Source organism: Pelodiscus sinensis, chromosome 31, assembly GCF_049634645.1.
Source record: "Pelodiscus sinensis isolate JC-2024 chromosome 31, ASM4963464v1, whole genome shotgun sequence".
NCBI lineage: Eukaryota > Metazoa > Chordata > Testudines > Trionychidae > Pelodiscus > Pelodiscus sinensis.
The window spans coordinates 8,775,052-8,790,620 of NC_134741.1; the positions used below are offsets into that span (position 1 = coordinate 8,775,052).

General features: G+C 49.6%; 3 protein-coding genes and 1 non-coding gene across 7 annotated transcripts in view; 2 read left to right on the forward strand and 2 right to left on the reverse strand.

The window, feature by feature from the left end:
• Positions 1–15,569, reverse strand: part of LOC142821523 (zinc finger protein RFP-like) — a 219,526-nt gene that overhangs the window by 16,909 nt on the left and 187,048 nt on the right. The gene's annotated exons all lie outside the window — the stretch shown is intronic.
• Positions 1–15,569, forward strand: part of LOC142821545 (uncharacterized) — a 79,271-nt gene that overhangs the window by 715 nt on the left and 62,987 nt on the right. Inside the window, 1 exon segment of the mRNA XM_075912799.1 lies at positions 3,467–3,582. The gene's annotated coding sequence lies outside the window, so the exon portion shown is untranslated.
• On the forward strand, positions 4,022–11,769 carry LOC142821546 (uncharacterized). 4 transcript variants are annotated; one of them, XM_075912803.1, is made up of 4 exons: positions 4,022–4,214; positions 6,156–6,356; positions 7,585–7,698; positions 7,986–11,768. In XM_075912803.1, the coding sequence occupies exons 2-4, from the start codon at positions 6,170–6,172 to the stop codon at positions 8,924–8,926; spliced, it is 1,242 nt and encodes a 413-aa protein (XP_075768918.1). In that variant the 5' UTR covers positions 4,022–4,214; positions 6,156–6,169; the 3' UTR covers positions 8,927–11,768. The 4 variants fall into 4 exon arrangements, with proteins under 4 accessions (XP_075768918.1, XP_075768916.1, XP_075768915.1 ...); XM_075912801.1 differs by lacking the exon at positions 4,022–4,214 and having other exon boundaries at positions 5,403–6,356; positions 7,989–11,769; XM_075912800.1 differs by lacking the exon at positions 4,022–4,214 and having other exon boundaries at positions 5,405–6,356.
• On the reverse strand, positions 14,809–14,891 carry TRNAV-UAC (transfer RNA valine (anticodon UAC)). Its single transcript has one exon. It is a non-coding gene; the product is annotated as a tRNA-Val (tRNA).

Below are 15,569 nucleotides of genomic sequence, written 5' to 3' on the forward strand. Positions count from 1 at the left end.
CATGAGCAGAATGGGGGCAGAGGCTGGTGAGGGGCGGGCATCAGGGAAAAAGAGCAAAGGACGCAGGGGCAGTGAGGGAAGGGGGAGGCACCAGGAGGGTGCAGGGCTAAGGGAAGGTGCAGGTGCCAGGGGATTCTGGGGTGACACAGAAGGGCGGACACCTGCAGGGGAGGGACCAGCACCAGGAGGAGAGAGGCAGGGCAGGTTTGTAGAGGGAGGTGTTAGGAGAGGGGATGAGGAGGGGGTAGCTCACATGATCAGTGTGGGGCTACTGGAGGAGTGGGCACGGGGAGCACACCCCTTTTTTCTGTTTTTTCTTCAAATGGGGCGAGGGGCCCACGATATTGTGCTGCGCTGGGCCCTGCAAAACTCTCATCTGTTCCTGGTGGTTAAAGCAGCTTCCCCAGTGGGGATAAGGCATGAGTCAGAGAGTGGCCCTGGCAAGGGGCCTATTTATTGTAATCATATATGCAACTCGGAGGGGCTGAGCAGGCTAAAAAGGGCTGCAGAGCCTCCCTGCACTTCGCCCTGCCCACTCTAGATGTATGTTTCTTCTCACTGCATTTTAAAGGTGTTTAAAATGTAAAAAGAATGCTATAGACAGGACAGAGTCTCATCACTTTTCTCTTGTCTTATTCCTGGGACTCACAGAATTGCTCTCCCGTCTCTGCAACCCATATTCATTGTTTTCCTCTGTGCAAATGTAATGCCTTGTACTGAACTACTCTGTGCAATGCAACTCAAAGTCCTGCTACTTTGAAACAAATGTAAGTAAAAATCAAAGCTGCTGTTAGCTCCAGGTCCTCAATTATTTCACCAAGACATTTCTGAATGGTGCACTGAAGTCCATCTACCAGTGGCCTCAAGAGGGCATCTTGTTCCTTTGCAGTTTTGAAACCATCAAGTATAATTTAAACTTAAAAAACAACAAATGGTCTGGTAGCACTTGATAGACAACAAAATATATGGATGGTATCATGAGTTTTTGTGGGCACAGCCCACTACTTCAGATGACCAGAGTTTTGAGTTTAGGCTGTACAGATGTATTTATTTTGGCCCTCTTGTTATTGTTAATCTATAAAGTACTACCAGACTGTTAGTCTGTACAGGATAAACTGAAAAAAAAAATCTCTGCTACCCCCTGAAGCTGGTATAAGTACACAGCTGCACTCCATTCCATTAGTGTACTTATCTGTGCTTGGATAATATTTAGTGCTTTCACCAATGGGCCCATAACCATGGCATATGCTACCAATAAAACCAGCTCTGCTAGATTCAGCCTTTTGACCAGCCAATACGTAATGTTAATAAAAATACAGAATGATCAGTGGGGTTTTTTTTAACAAAAAGAAAAGCATAAAGCAAAGAACTGCTTCTTGCATACTAATTTGGAGTCCTGGGAACACATTTCTCATGGAACTTTCTTGTTCATTCCGAATGCACCGAATTCTCTCCGCAGCCATGAACACAGAGTTTCATCCTTTCTGGCATGGCCGAATGAACTGTGGCTTGCATTCTGCTTCCACCATTTTTGCTCCAATTGCTGAGTGTTCAATTTTAATTTATAGTGCTTAACATCTGGCAAAAGTGGGCCTGGCCATCTTTTTTTAGGGGTCATTTGATTCTTCTTGTACCACATCTGTAAATGAAACTAGATTCTGCAAGTGGCAGGCTCAATGTTGGTGTTTTGGTACAATTTATTCACGGTTGTTATCGCTGTCAGGGACATCTTCAGTTTTCTGAAATTCAGCTTATCAATGTGAAACCCTGTTGTTAAAAACACAGTTGAAAGACACCTCCCCCCCCCCAAAAAAAACCCCAAGCCACATAAATATGTCCCCCAATTGATATACCATGCTGGGAACAATACATTGAGGGGATCCTGGGAGAAGCTGTGACTCCACCCCCGAACCAGACATCCTCTGGTCCATCCCCCCTGCACTCCAGGCCCCCCATCCAACCCCCAGCTGCTCTCCACACCTGAGGACTCCCCTGCCCTTGGCCCCATGACTGCACCATGCCAAGCAGCAGGGCTGGCAGTGGGGCAGCCATTCCAGCCAGGCACTGGAGGAACTGGGTGCGAGGGAGGGCAGAAGGGAAGGGGCTTGGATTAAATTTAGGGAGCCTGGTCAGTGGCCAACCCTGTTCACTGTGCTGCCCAGGAGTGGTTCTTGCCCTGCCCTGGCCCAGCTGTTTCCCTCCCTCCCCCCAGTTGCTCCAATGTTAAGAGCCGGATATGCCGACTCAGGGACTTTCCCTATGAGCTGCACAGGGGCTGGAAGGGAGCCTGTGGAGCCGCAAACTGGGTGTTTGACAGCCTGGGCCAGTGGCACTGCCTGGCATCTCCAGGAGCCTGTTGGGCCAGGGGCTTCCAGTCCCAAACTGGACACCTGTCTCCCTCAACCCTCCCTCTCTCGCCCTGCCCCCATCCCCTCACAGCTCCCCTCTCCTACCCCTCATAACTTCTGCTCCTCAGCTAGGGAGAGCCACTATGCAGGCACAAGTGCTGGGGTCCAGCCATCTGATCTGGGTGTAACTCGGTGTGTGCATTGCTGCCATGCGAGTGACTGTTGTGCTTTGCAGAGTAACAGGCACAGAGCTATTAGAGATGGCAAAGCCCCATTAGGTCACGGAATCTATGGCCCTGGGGCCAGGTCAGGGCGTCTCTTCTCCATATTTGCAAAATGCCTTCCCTGTGTGTGTCCAGTGCAGCTGAGATTCTTGTCTGTCTCTTTTCTCTGGGACGTAAGAAACACCTTGAGCAGGTAGGTGGCTCGCACTCCTGTCACACTGCACAGCGCAGGGAAAGAGCTTGGAGCTGATGTTGGCACCACATCTCCCTAGGGCCCTACAGCCAGATGTTGGATAGAAATGTCTCTGACTCACTTAATTCTGAGGGTCTCACCCTTGCACAGCAGACTCTGGAATTCCCCATTCAGGGGCACAGTCTGACTTCAGATATTTCCTAGAGCTGTCACCTCCCTGGGGACTGTCTGCCTCAGGACTGTGGGGCTGGAATATGGGTCTGTCACTGCTGGACACTGGGCACATTTAGACCAGGGCAGCAGGGACCCAGAGTCTGTCCTACCTGAGGGCTGTTTGGAGACCTGTGTGGAAAGAGAAGGGGTGGGAGGAGTTGGTGTCTCAGTCTGGTTCCTAGTGGGCAGATTCCTTCAGCCCTTCACGTAGGAACATCCTGTCCTTCATCACCTGGAGGCCAAAGAGTAAATTGGCCATTGAGGCTCAATTCCACTTTTGTCCCCAGCTGGTCTCTCCGGGCCAGAGGTGAAGAACAGCAGTGGGACCTTTCAGGGGAAGGTTGCACAGCCATGGGCTGTGTTGCCCCTGCTGTCAGGCTGGGAGAATTCAAGTAATTCTAACTCCAGGCCTGTTAGAGCTGACACTCACTAGCCAAATCTTATCATCTTTAAATGAAATAGAATCACATTGAATTGTTTCTGTCCAGGTGTGAGACGGGGCAGTTCCAGCTGCCAGAAGAAATTTCCCCTGAACTGGAAGAACAAGTCAGTGCTTTCTCCCAGAAAACGTATGCGCTGTCGGAGACTCTGAGGGAATTCAAAGGTACCAAGAAGGGATGGAGTAGGGGAAAGTTGTTTAACTATTAGAAACTATTGAATCTGGCCTCTGAAGCCAACCATCCCTGCCTCAATTCCCACATGGAGAATGACGGCCCCATCATGCTGCTCTCCTTAGAGGCACTGAGCAAACAGATCCAACTGCTTGCAAATAGAGCCAGGGGTTTGCAAACTCTGAGCCTCCCGTTGGTGTCAAGGGATCCAAATAGGTAAAGTTAATGTCATGGCAACGTCTTTCCCCAGCGCAGCTCTAGGTTATGACAAGAGGTGGTAAGTGACTGAGAGAAACCAGGTGGGAGGGAATGAGGAGGGAAAAGTAAATCTCGCTTTCAGTTTGTGTCTCCTTGGGCGGGGATGAGGCTGCAGAGATGTTGGCTCCATTGCTGGGAGGTGCCCAAGCGAGAGAGGACATGGAAAGTTTCAGACCTTTTCATACTAAACATTTGAGTGTGTCTCTGTCTGGTCTCTGATACAATTGAAACGCAGAGTTCAGAATGGGGACATTATAATAAACAGGAGAGCCTGAAATCTCACCTCTCTTATCCCTTCCCCCACCAGACACTCTGCCCTCTGCACTGGAGAGACCAAGAGGAAAATCCCTGGGAGCTTTCAGACAAGGTGAGTTTGTTGGTGAAAATTCTTTAAATGATGAGAAAATTCCTGTGAAAACTTCTTCATGGGATTGTCATTGAAGTTACCAACTAAACCCAGTGACCACGGTGCACACAGCCCTAAATCACCCAGTGATCAGTGAGGAGCCCCAGGGGCACTGCATGGGGACCTGCAGACACTTTGAGAAACACTGATCTACAAGGTGTGATGCTAAAGGGGTGAAGTTAAAGCACACAAACGGACGGCACCTTCAGGCTCAGATTTCACTGCTCAGTCAGTTTCAATATGGGGTTGGTTTCAAACAATAAATAGGCTAAGAGCTGACTGGCTTCCACAGTATCAGTTTGATCATGGCGTGAAACTTCTGGATACGCAAGGGCTCTTCGGTCTAGTGCAGGCCTGGGCAAAATGCAGCCTATCTAGCTCGCCAGGACATTGGATGCGGCCCACTGATGCTTAGCGAGCTATGGGCTAGTTCCATGCTTGCTACTTCCCACCTACAAGCCACTCAAAGCGAAGGTGATCCCAGAGGTGAAGAGGGAAGGCTACAGGCACTGCTTCCACCCCCAGGACAATCTCATTGGCTGGTTTCTGGCCAGAAAGGAAGCACTGTGCCCCCTCTGCTCCGGCTCATAGTTATTCACACACCCACATGGCTCCGTAGCCGGTGTGAGGGTTGAGCAGGCTCCCTGCCTGCCTCAGAGAGGTGCTTGGCTGCTGGTCGGGAGTCACTCAGGTAAGTCTCCTGGCCAAAGCTTGCCTCTGGCACCCCAACCTCTCCCTTCCCCATCTAGTTCTCTGCCCCCCCACTCCTGCCTCCCACTCCACATACCCAAACTCTTTGTTCTTTTCCTGCATCCAAGTAACCCTCATCCCCTTATTTGTCCACTTAGCTGCTTCTCTAAATTAACTTTATTTTAAATATCTCATGACTGGTTGGCTAATCCAGTGCCCCAGATCACACCTGCCTCCTTCACTGAAACTCCTTCCCAGAACCCTCTTTCACTCCTGCATCCCAACCCCTTACCCAAAGCTCCCTTCTTCTCCCAATGTCCATCCCATACGCTGTATTTCCAACTTAATGTCTTGGAAGAGTACAGCTCTCAACCACTTTCCAAAATCTTGGATCTCTCGCACCCTCCCCAAACAAAATGAATTTCCCACCCCTGGTCTAGTGGATACAGTTCAGTGAGAGTCAATAACTGAAAGCTGCAGTCAGAAAATTTCAGGCTAGAGAAGAGGCACAAATATTTGATGGGTAAGAGGATTAGCTGCTGAAACTAATGAGCGAAGAACTGATGGATTCTCCATCTCTTGATGTCTTCATATCAACACTGGGCGACTTTCTACAAAATAGGCTGTGGGGAAACAGAGCTTTGTGCATGGGTAGCTGGGCTAGGTGTAATGGCTTGTGCCGCAGAGTGGACAGACTGCATGGCTAAGGATATCTTCTGATGCCATGAATTTTAAGGTCTTATCCTGTAAACATTCAGCACACATGTTTAATAATATGTATGTGAATACTCATATTAACTTCACTTCATCTCTGTTGTGGAGAGAGTTTATAAAGTCTCTGTCAGATGAGAGAACCAAAGTTTGGGCTGCAAATCAATGTAGGAAGATGAAGGATTATAAATACTGCAGCCCAAATTAAATTAAATCTATGTCCATGTCCAGGCAGATGAATATGTGGCTTGTTTAGCAGAAACACTGGGTGCTGAGAACTGAATCCCATTGTTGCAGGCAAAGTAATGTAACTCAAGCCAGGTATTGAGAGAAATAAATACGGCTTTTGGATCTAACTTGTGTGTGGTGTTTATGGAATATCTAGACTCAGCGTAGAGTCCAGCATGTTTTCCACCAGGGACAGAGTCTGGGCAGAATTGGGTGTGGAAAGGATTAAAACCCTTTTTGAAATGTCTTCAATTCCCCTTCTCCTGCTGACAGGCTGCAGAACACCAATGTCTGACTCCAGCTCAGCCCCTGGCCTGCAGAGCCAGGGAGAGGAAATGGCCGTGGTGGAGCCAGTGAGCTTCGAGGAGGTGGCTGTGTATTTCTCTGAGGAGGAATGGGCTCTGTTGGACCCAGGCCAGAGAGCGCTCTACAGGGATGTGATGCAGGAGAATTACGAGGCTGTGAGCTGGCTGGGTGAGGATTCCTGTCCCCTTGTGTAACAAAAGCTAGGTGGGCTTTGGAGCAGCTGGGTTGTGTTTGGTTCAGGGTCCTTTATTGCCCAAACCCCCAATATCAGCAGTATGTGCCCCAGTAATCCTGGCTCCTGCGTGAGAGGTGACTCGGTGACATAATAGTGGTGCTGCTCTTCCCACAGCCAAGGTCTCATTGTGGTTCCAACCATCTTGCCCATTTTGTGCATTGGCCAGCGGTGTCAGTGGAAGGGCCCAGGCAGGTACCAGAGTTGTGGGACTGGGTGCAGCTGCTCTTAGCATCTGCAGGGTCCCCTTGTGCTATTGTGCTGAGCCCCTGGAAGGAAGGCACCAACTCAGAGTCCTTCCCTGCCTCTGGTAGATTCTGTGCAAGCCAGAGGGGCACCAAATGGCAGGCTCGACTGGCCACAAGAGGAGGGCTGCTGCTGCTGGCAGAGTCGAACCAAGGCTGCAGAAGGGGAGCTGAGCTGCAGGAGCATCTACAAGCAGCAGAGAAGCAGCCCAACCTGTCTCCACCTTGGCTGGCCACAGGAACAGGCCAGCACTGCCCTGGCTGTCTGCAGGACTGACCGCTGTTGTGGGCAGCTGACAGGGCCCACCATGGCACAGTCAGTCAGGATCAGGAGTGTGGACCATAGGCAGGGCTTGAAGTGGCCAGCCAAGGATTCATTTTCCTGATCAGACAATTCCCCTGCCTCCTTCTGGCTCAGGTAGAGCATCTGAGCCCAAGAACAGGGCAATTACATCCCCCAGCCAAGAGCTTTGTGGGCAGAGCTCATAGAGCTGTAGAGCTCTGCTGGGTCCTTTCCCTCCCAGACCTAGAGACCTGACATGTGGCAGCTCAAATATGAGTCCTGTCTAGAGGTGTCTGTCAGTCCTGAAAGTCCTAGAGCTCTCCCCTTATGAGCAGTGTGTTCCTGTCCTGCCCCAGTATGGAACAGGCCCTAAAAGAGACTGAGTTGTATCCTGTAAGAGTGCAGCAGAGCGCTCAGTTCCCCATGGGAGTCAGCTGGGCTATTCCCAACATGGTAGTTGTACAGGGGGAGTATGGAATTAGTGTATCCTGGGGTCTTGTACCAGCCAGAGACCAGTCTCTGGAAGGTGGGGAAGGAGCCTGTCTGGGTAGGAGACTCATATCCTGGCTTTGGAAGCAGGAATGGCACAGACCTTAATGAACAAGATCAGCACTTGGTTAATTGCTCCCCGAATAGGATTTCCTATTTCCAAAGCTCATGTGCTCTCCTGGTTGGAGCGAGGGGAAGAGCTGCAGATCCCAGATCTCCAAGGCTGTGAGGAAGGGGAGATCATCAGTGACACCCACACAGGTGAGAAATCAGCTAAACTGACTCAAACCAGTGTCTGTGTTCTCATAGCAGATGTTGGTTGTGTGTTTTCATCAAGTCTGACTGGCCCTTCAGCCTGTCTTCAACTCCATGCTGAGAGTGCTCGGTGGGGAAAGAGTAATGGGTGTGCAGGGTGAACTCAGCTCATGATTATTGTATCTTTCCAGCCATTCTTTGGGTTTGTCCTGCATTTTCTATTCACCATTCAGAATTTTTATTTCAGCTCAGCACAGGGAATGACTCCCGTGTGGTTTCTCTCTCTATCTCAGCAGGTGATGGGATGCTGAATGAGAACAGTGAGAGGAGTCTTCAGGAGGAAGGACCTGAGCGAATGGCTCCATATGGGGTGTTAGTGGAAAGATCTGAAGGGCATGTTTCTCAGAGTCCTGAGCAAGGAGAGACTCGTGAGAGTCAGTGTAGTCTACAAAGGCAGCAGGGAAACCATCCAGAAGCAGGACAGGATAAATTCAGTCAGAGGAGCAGAAGGTTGAAAACAAACAAAGAAACTGTTCAAAAGAAAATCCCCCATCAAAATTCAACTTGTGCTTGGAGTGACTGTGCAACTCTTCTTAAACATGAAAGAGCCCAAACAGGAGAGAAACCCTTCAGCTGCTCTGACTGTGGGAAAAGCTTCAGTTGGCGGTCATTCCTTGTTATCCATAGGAGAGTTCACACGGGAGAGAAACCCTTCAGCTGCTCTGACTGTGGGAAAAGCTTCAATCAGAGGTCACACCTTGTTATCCATAGGAGAGCCCACACAGGAGAGAAACCTTTCAGCTGCTCTGACTGTGGGAAAAGTTTCAGTCAGACGTCACACCTTGTTATCCATAGGAGAGCCCACACAGGGGAGAAACCTTTCAGCTGCTCTGACTGTGGGAAAAGCTTCAGTCGGAGGTCACGCCTTGTTATCCATAGGAGAGCTCACACAGGGGAGAAACCTTTCAGCTGCTCTGACTGTGGGAAAAGCTTCAGTCAGAGGTCACATCTTGTTATCCATAGGAGAGCCCACACAGGGGAGAAACCCTTCAGCTGCTCTGACTGTGGGAAAAGATTCAGTCGGAGGTCATGCCTTGTTATCCATAGGAGAGTTCACACAGGAGAGAAACCCTTCAGCTACTCTGATTGTGGGAAAGGCTTCTGTCAGACCTCAACCCTTGTAAGACATAGGAAAACCCATACGGAAGAAGCTATTCACCTGCTTTCACTGTAGGAAATGTTGCAGTCAGAGGTCACACCTTGTTATCCATGAGAACTCTCACAGGAGAGAAATCCTTTAACTGCTTTGACTTTGGCATATGCTATAGCGAGAGTTCAAGGCTTGTTGCATATAGTTGATCCCACACAGGTGAGAAACCCTATAGTGGGGGTAAGCAAAATTTTCTGTTAGTAGAATCCATCCTTCCTTAGACTTTGATCCTGTCCACAAGGCAGTGCCAGGCCCCACCTCAAAATGAGCATGTGCTGAGGGTGAAGGAGCTTAGCCCCATCCCCTCTTTGTGCTTTGTAGCCACTAGAGAGGAGGCAGCGCTAGGCTGAGTCTTTGCCACACAACCTGAGCCCGGCACTAGAGGCACTGCTGCCACTGCACTGCTGGCCTCCAGGACCACATGGCCATGTCAGGGGTGCCTCTGGGGCTATTCCTGAGCTGCATGGCTGCAGTAGCAACACCTCCAGCCCTGGACTGAATCGGTGCAGTAGTGGTGTGTCTGGGGCTGGTCCTAGTCTGTGTGGCTGCTGCTGCAGCAGTAGAGCCTCCCTCTGGGGTGACCAAGACAGTGTGACTGGAGATGTTGCTGCAAGAAGGCCCAAAATCAGGTAATATTTGCTGTCCTTCCCAGACACTCCCTCCCAATCACCTCAATTCCCTTTCCCCCAGCAGCCAGCACCCCCAGCTTGCACTGACACCCTCCTTTTTTCTTGCACCCTCTCTCCTGGCCACACATTGCATCTTCCCCCTGGCCAGACACCTGCCTGCTTCCCAGATCCTTCCTCAAGACCCCAACCCTTTCTTGAGTCCCCTGTCATGTTATTGGATTTTAAGGTGATCATACAGATAACTGCTGTGATCATGGGGAACTGTTTGCCCCAAATTTGGTACAAAGTGGGCCGTGTGAGGTGTCAAAGAAAAGCTGATATTGTGCTGATTCTGTGTATGGTATTAGTGTACTTGTTTGGAGTTTGCATGGGGAGTTATGACTATGGGCTCTGCTGATGCTGTGTATGGACTGCCTGTCATGAAGACGGCATGTCCTATGAGTGACTATGCTAGTCAGTATAGCTCCAAGGACAATAGTTCTCAAGGTGGCCAATACACACCTGAAGAATGCGTGTGGAAAGCTGCAAAGCAGCCAGAGCACAATGGCTGCTGGCATATGAAACAGGTCATTTGACCATGTAACTAGCTCTAGATGAGGAGACACCAGAAATTAATATCAAATGCCATGAGGGGGCTCCATCTTGTCTTCAGTCTTGCTACTTATCCCAGATGCAGCCTTGCTAAGGACAGAGACACGGGAAGGATTGCTGACCCATCCTGACATACGGGCCGTGTCTACACTGGCATGAATTTCCGGAAATGCTTAAAACGGAATATTATTCCGTTTTCAGTTTTTCCGGAAAAGGAGCATCTACATTGGCAGGCTGCTTTTCCAGAAAAGCCCTTTTTCCGGAAAAGCATCTTTGGCCAATGTAGACGCGCTTTTCCGGAAAAGAGCCCCAATCGCCATTTTCGTGATCGGGGCTTTTTTCCAGAAAAGACTACTGGGCTGTCTACACTGGCCCTTTTCCGGAACAGTGTTCCGGAATAAGGACTTATGCCCGAGCTGGAGCAGAATCGTTTTTCTGGAATAGCGGCTGTTTTTGTACAGTAGAGCATTGTTGCTTTTCCGGAAATTCAAGGGCCAGTGTAGACAGCTCGCAGCTTATTCCGGAAAAGCGGCTGATTTTCCGGAAAAGTGGCCCAGTGTAGACACAGCCACGATGTACCCCAAAGACTTATGCTAGTAGTTTGTAACATCTCCACTAAGATACTGCATCAAGAACTTGCTGATTGATGTTTATAATGTATTCTCCTTAACAGCCTTACTCTCAACCTTTTCTGTCTTTTATTAATAAACATTTAGATTCTAAAGGATTGGTCCACTGTGATCTGGTGGGTAAGATCTAAAGTATAAATTGACCAGGAATTCATGGCTGGTTCTTTGGAACCGGATGCATCTGTTCTGGGTTGGAGAGATTGGGCTGTATAACCCCTCACCTGTGTGTAAGCCCAGGGCTGATTGTGGCATAGAAAGAGCTGGGGTATATGAGGGGTTTTGCTCATGAGGCTTCCTGCAGGCTGGATTGGCAGCTGAAGTGCTCAGTGTGACTGGTTTGTAGCCTATTTTGGAAAGGTCTCCAGTCAAGGGCTATCAGCAGTCCTGGTGTTGAGCAATTTGCCTTGAGTGGATTCCCTCAGCAGTGTTCAGGCCTGGCCCGGCCAATCACAGCCCTGCCCTCTCCAAATCTTCTGTAGATTACTGTTGCTAATGGAAATGCACTGTTAATTACATAATTAGTCAAGCCATTTTGCTAGGGATGCATCTGGGCAGTTGCATTTGAATTATTAAAGAGATTAAACCTTTTACATTTCTCATGTTAGTTGATCAAACTTTATTTTAAATTAAGTAAAATATTTATGTCCAATACATAGGAGGTAGGCCTCACTAGCCTGGCCAAAGACTGAACTGTACGCAGCGTATCCTGCGTCAGAAGGGAGCTTCCTAAGCAAGTTGAGCAAGAAACCACAATGCTGTTAAACAAACAAACAAAAAAATCGCACTGCCTGCTGTTTATCGGGTCAAGCAGATGTTACCATCTAAGAGTAAAGTGCCTTACTTCCTCTTTTCTCTGTAAATTTCCACTGTGACTTTATAAGAAGGTATAAATATTTCAGACGTTTGAGTGTGAGGAGAGGCTTGTATCGGTAAGGGGTAACTCCCTGCCATCTGCAACACCACCACACCCAGCTGGGATAGTAAAATGGTTTTGTCTGACTTGAACCCTAAACCTAGGGGCTACATCTACATTGGCCCCTTCTCCGGAAGAGGCATGTAAATTTCTAACTTCAGAATAGGGAAATCCGCGGGGGATTTAAATATCCCCCGCGGGATTTAAATAAACATGGCCACCGTTTTTTTTTCCGGCTTGGGGAAAAGCCGGAAAAGAGCGTCTAGACTGGCACGATCCTCCGGAATAAAGCCCTTTTTCGGAGGATCTCTTATTCCTACTTGCAAGGAATCTCTTATTCCTAATTTACTTGCAAGTAGGAATAAGAGATCCTCCGAAAAAGGGCTTTATTCCGGAGGATCGTGCCAGTCTAGACGCTCTTTTCCGGCTTTTCCCCAAGCCGGAAAAAAAAACGGCGGCCATGTTTATTTAAATCCCGCGGGGGATATTTAAATCCCCCGCGGATTTCCCTATTCTGAAGTTAGAAATTTACATGCCTCTTCCGGAAAAGGGTCCAATGTAGATGTAGCCAGGGTGTGTTTATTCCATGACAATTCTGATGTCGTGACTCAGATTCACACATCCTGCTTTTCGCTCGGGAAAACCATGGGCCACTCCCTACCTAACTCCAGGCACCACAAGCAAGGTGAGGAGCCTTTTAAATCCCTACTTTGAGAATCAGTAGAGGGCTTCCAGTTGGCTTCAGGTGCTTGGTGGAATTGTTGGATCCAAACCTTTAAACTCAGGTCAGTTCAAAACCAGTGTGCCTGCTTAAAAAAAAAATATTTTCTGTCAGGAGTTTGGAAATAAGAACATTCTGGAGGGAGAGTCTGGTATATAAGTCTGATTGTTAAATCATGCATTTGTTGAGTGTGTGAATGTACGTGACTGAATGCATGATTCCTGAGAAATGAGCATTGAGTCTTGTCACCTCCCTAGGATAGACTCCTGGGGCATCCGTCAGCCACCCTGGCTGCCCGCTGCAAAGGAGCAACCAGCTCTAGCAGTTAAAGTCTCGGATGGTATGAGGTCTCAGTGGTGACTAATCCCATTTACCCCTCCCTGTCTCTACCTACATCCTGTTACCAGGGGATCAGGATCACCTTGGAGACAGAAATCGCGGGATGATGCGCTGTCTGGAAAAAAGCGCCAGTCTAGACGGGATCTTTCGGAAAATAAAGCCTTAAAATCAGGAATAAGGGACCTTTTGGAAAAGGCTTTATTTTCTGAAAGTTCCCCGTCTAGACTGGTGCTTTTTTCCGGCAAAGCCCCAAACTGGAAAAAAGCGGCAGCCATGTTCATGCAAATGGAGCAGGGAAAATTTAAACCCCCGGGGCATTTGCAATTCCGACTTGTCTCATCTGCCAGTGTACACATAGCCTTCCAGAAGAGAGCATCTACACTGGCATGTGCCTTTGCGCAAGAGCATCCATGCCAGTGTAGACGCTCTCTTGCGCAAGAAAGCTCTGATGGCCATTTTAACCATAGGGCTTTTTGTGCAAGAAATTTATGTTGCCTGTCTACATGGCCTCTTGCGCAGGAACAGCTGCGCAAGAGGGCTTATTCCTGAGCAGGAGCATCATAATTCTTGTGCAAGAAGCCCTGATTTCACACATTAGAACATCAGTGTTTTTGTGCAAGAACTCCCCGCCAGTGTAGACAGGCAGCAAGTTTTGGCGCAAAAGCATCTGCCAGTCTGTGGACCAGCTGGGTCCAGGAACCCCTGTCTGCCAGGCAGAGGTGGAAAGTGACTAAGTAGAATTAAATGATCACACTACTCAAGACCTTTTTTTGGGTATTTCTACTTTACTCAAGTAATTTATTTTTGTCTCTCTTTGACTTTTAATTGTTGGGTTTTTTTAGACAATATTGTACTGTTTACTCCACTCCCATTTCCAGAGGCGCTGGGTTACTCACGACTTGCGTCATTCTGATTTGCTAAAGCCCAGCTGCATGTGCAAGCACCAGTCATCCAAGAAATAGCCAATCCACAAGCACAATGACCCTGCCAAGGAAGAAGCCTTTTAATACCTGCTCCAACACCTTGTCATTCAAACCCAGTATCCCTGCAGGCCCTGCCAGCCTGAGACCTGAGCGAGCAGGGCGGCTGCCCAGGGCTCTGTGCTGAGGGGGGTTGATATGAGCAGTCTCATGTGACCTTTCCTGGGGCCAGGCAGCTAAACAGGAGGGAACCCAGCAGCCGGAGTCAGGGGGGACAGAGGCACTTACTTGTGCCGAGTGAATCCTCTGCTCTGGTGGGAGCAGCAGCAGGGTGGGTGGGTGCCGGGGGCAGGGGCTCCCCATTCCCCCTGGGACAGAGGCCCCTGTGGAAGCCCTGTTGGGGGAGGTGGGGCAGGCTGTGCTGGAAGAGGCTGGGGGTGGGTGACTGAGTGGGGTGGGGATTGAAGAACAAGACCCAGAAGCCTGATGCTGAAACTCCCCCTCAGTCTGGAGTTTCACACCCTGACAGATCAGACTAAAGTGTCTCAAAGGAGCTACAGCCCCACAGCTGTAGGGATGGCTCAGCTAGTGGGTTAGAAGCACTGGGACACAGAGAGACTCAGGAGCTGCTCAGAGACAACCAATGGTGAAAAGCAGAACAATTCCCCGAGCAGACGATTGGTTCTGGCTCATTTGCTGAGACTTAAGGAGAACAACAAAGGCCTGAGTCTCCTCCCTGTGACTTCCTCCCAGCTCAGCCAATCAGAACTGGGTCTAGAACTGGAAGGCTATGTCCACACTGATGGGCTGTGTCTACACTGGCGGGTTATTGTGCAAGAAGGGCCACACTGCCCACTCGCTCTTGTGCAAGAAGTTTTATAGTAAAGTGTGGTAAGAAAGGGTTTCTTGCACAAAAGCTCTTCTCTTTTCTAGCAGGTGTAAGTCTTCTTGCACAAGAGCTCAGGACAGGGGTTTCTTGCACAAGAGAGCGTCCACACTGCCATGGATGCTCTTGCACAAAAGCACAGCTCACAGATGTGTTCTTGCACAAGAACCTGCCAGTGCAGATATAGCCCATGGGACCTTCGGAGACAAACTCCAGTTGCCTGCCTCACAGCAGGACTAAACGCCATCCTGATCAATGTCTTGCTAAAGAAGGGAAGCTACCAGAAGTGGGGTTTGAACCCACGCAGACAAATGCCTACTGGATCGTAAGCCCAACACCTTAACCACTCAGCCATCCTGGTAGTGGAGAAAGAGCAGACATGAGAAAGTTCTCTCCCCAGACAGCCCAGGGACTCACTCTCAGCGCATCTGCCCACCCCATTGCTGTGCCAGGGCTTCCCACCTCGAGAGCGAGAGCCGCCTCATCCCCACCAGTGAGGAGGGACACAGGGAAAAGGGAAACCAAACAAGACAAAACCCAACGTCCTCAGGGATTCCGAGGGACAAAGGCCTGGAGGGGAAAATATCCTCCCCCCGCTTCACCCAGTGTTTTCCCTGCCTTGCATTCGGCCAGCCCCCAGGGATCAGGCCAGTGTTTCCAGCCTTTGCGTTTATCTACCATTAACAGGTAAACCCATTCACAAACCTTTGCCAGACCAGTAACATTTTATTTACATATCACTGTGCATGTGCAGACTGCACTGAGCGCCGCACCGGGCTAAAATCTACTCACCACGGGCGGGCAGATTGCCCTAATTGCCGAGCCCTGCATATCTGCATACACATTATGCAAATAAGTGTAAATATCTGCAGACACTGATCTGCTCACTCCCCCAACCTCGCATATGCTGGGAGCTGGGAGCAGTTTCCCTGGACCCAGGCTGGGATCGAAGCCGCCTCTGCTGGGAGCAGCCCTGGGCCAGATCCGCTCCCTACAGCCCTGGGGGGCTGCTCTCTGGGGGAGGAGAGGGGGGTATCTC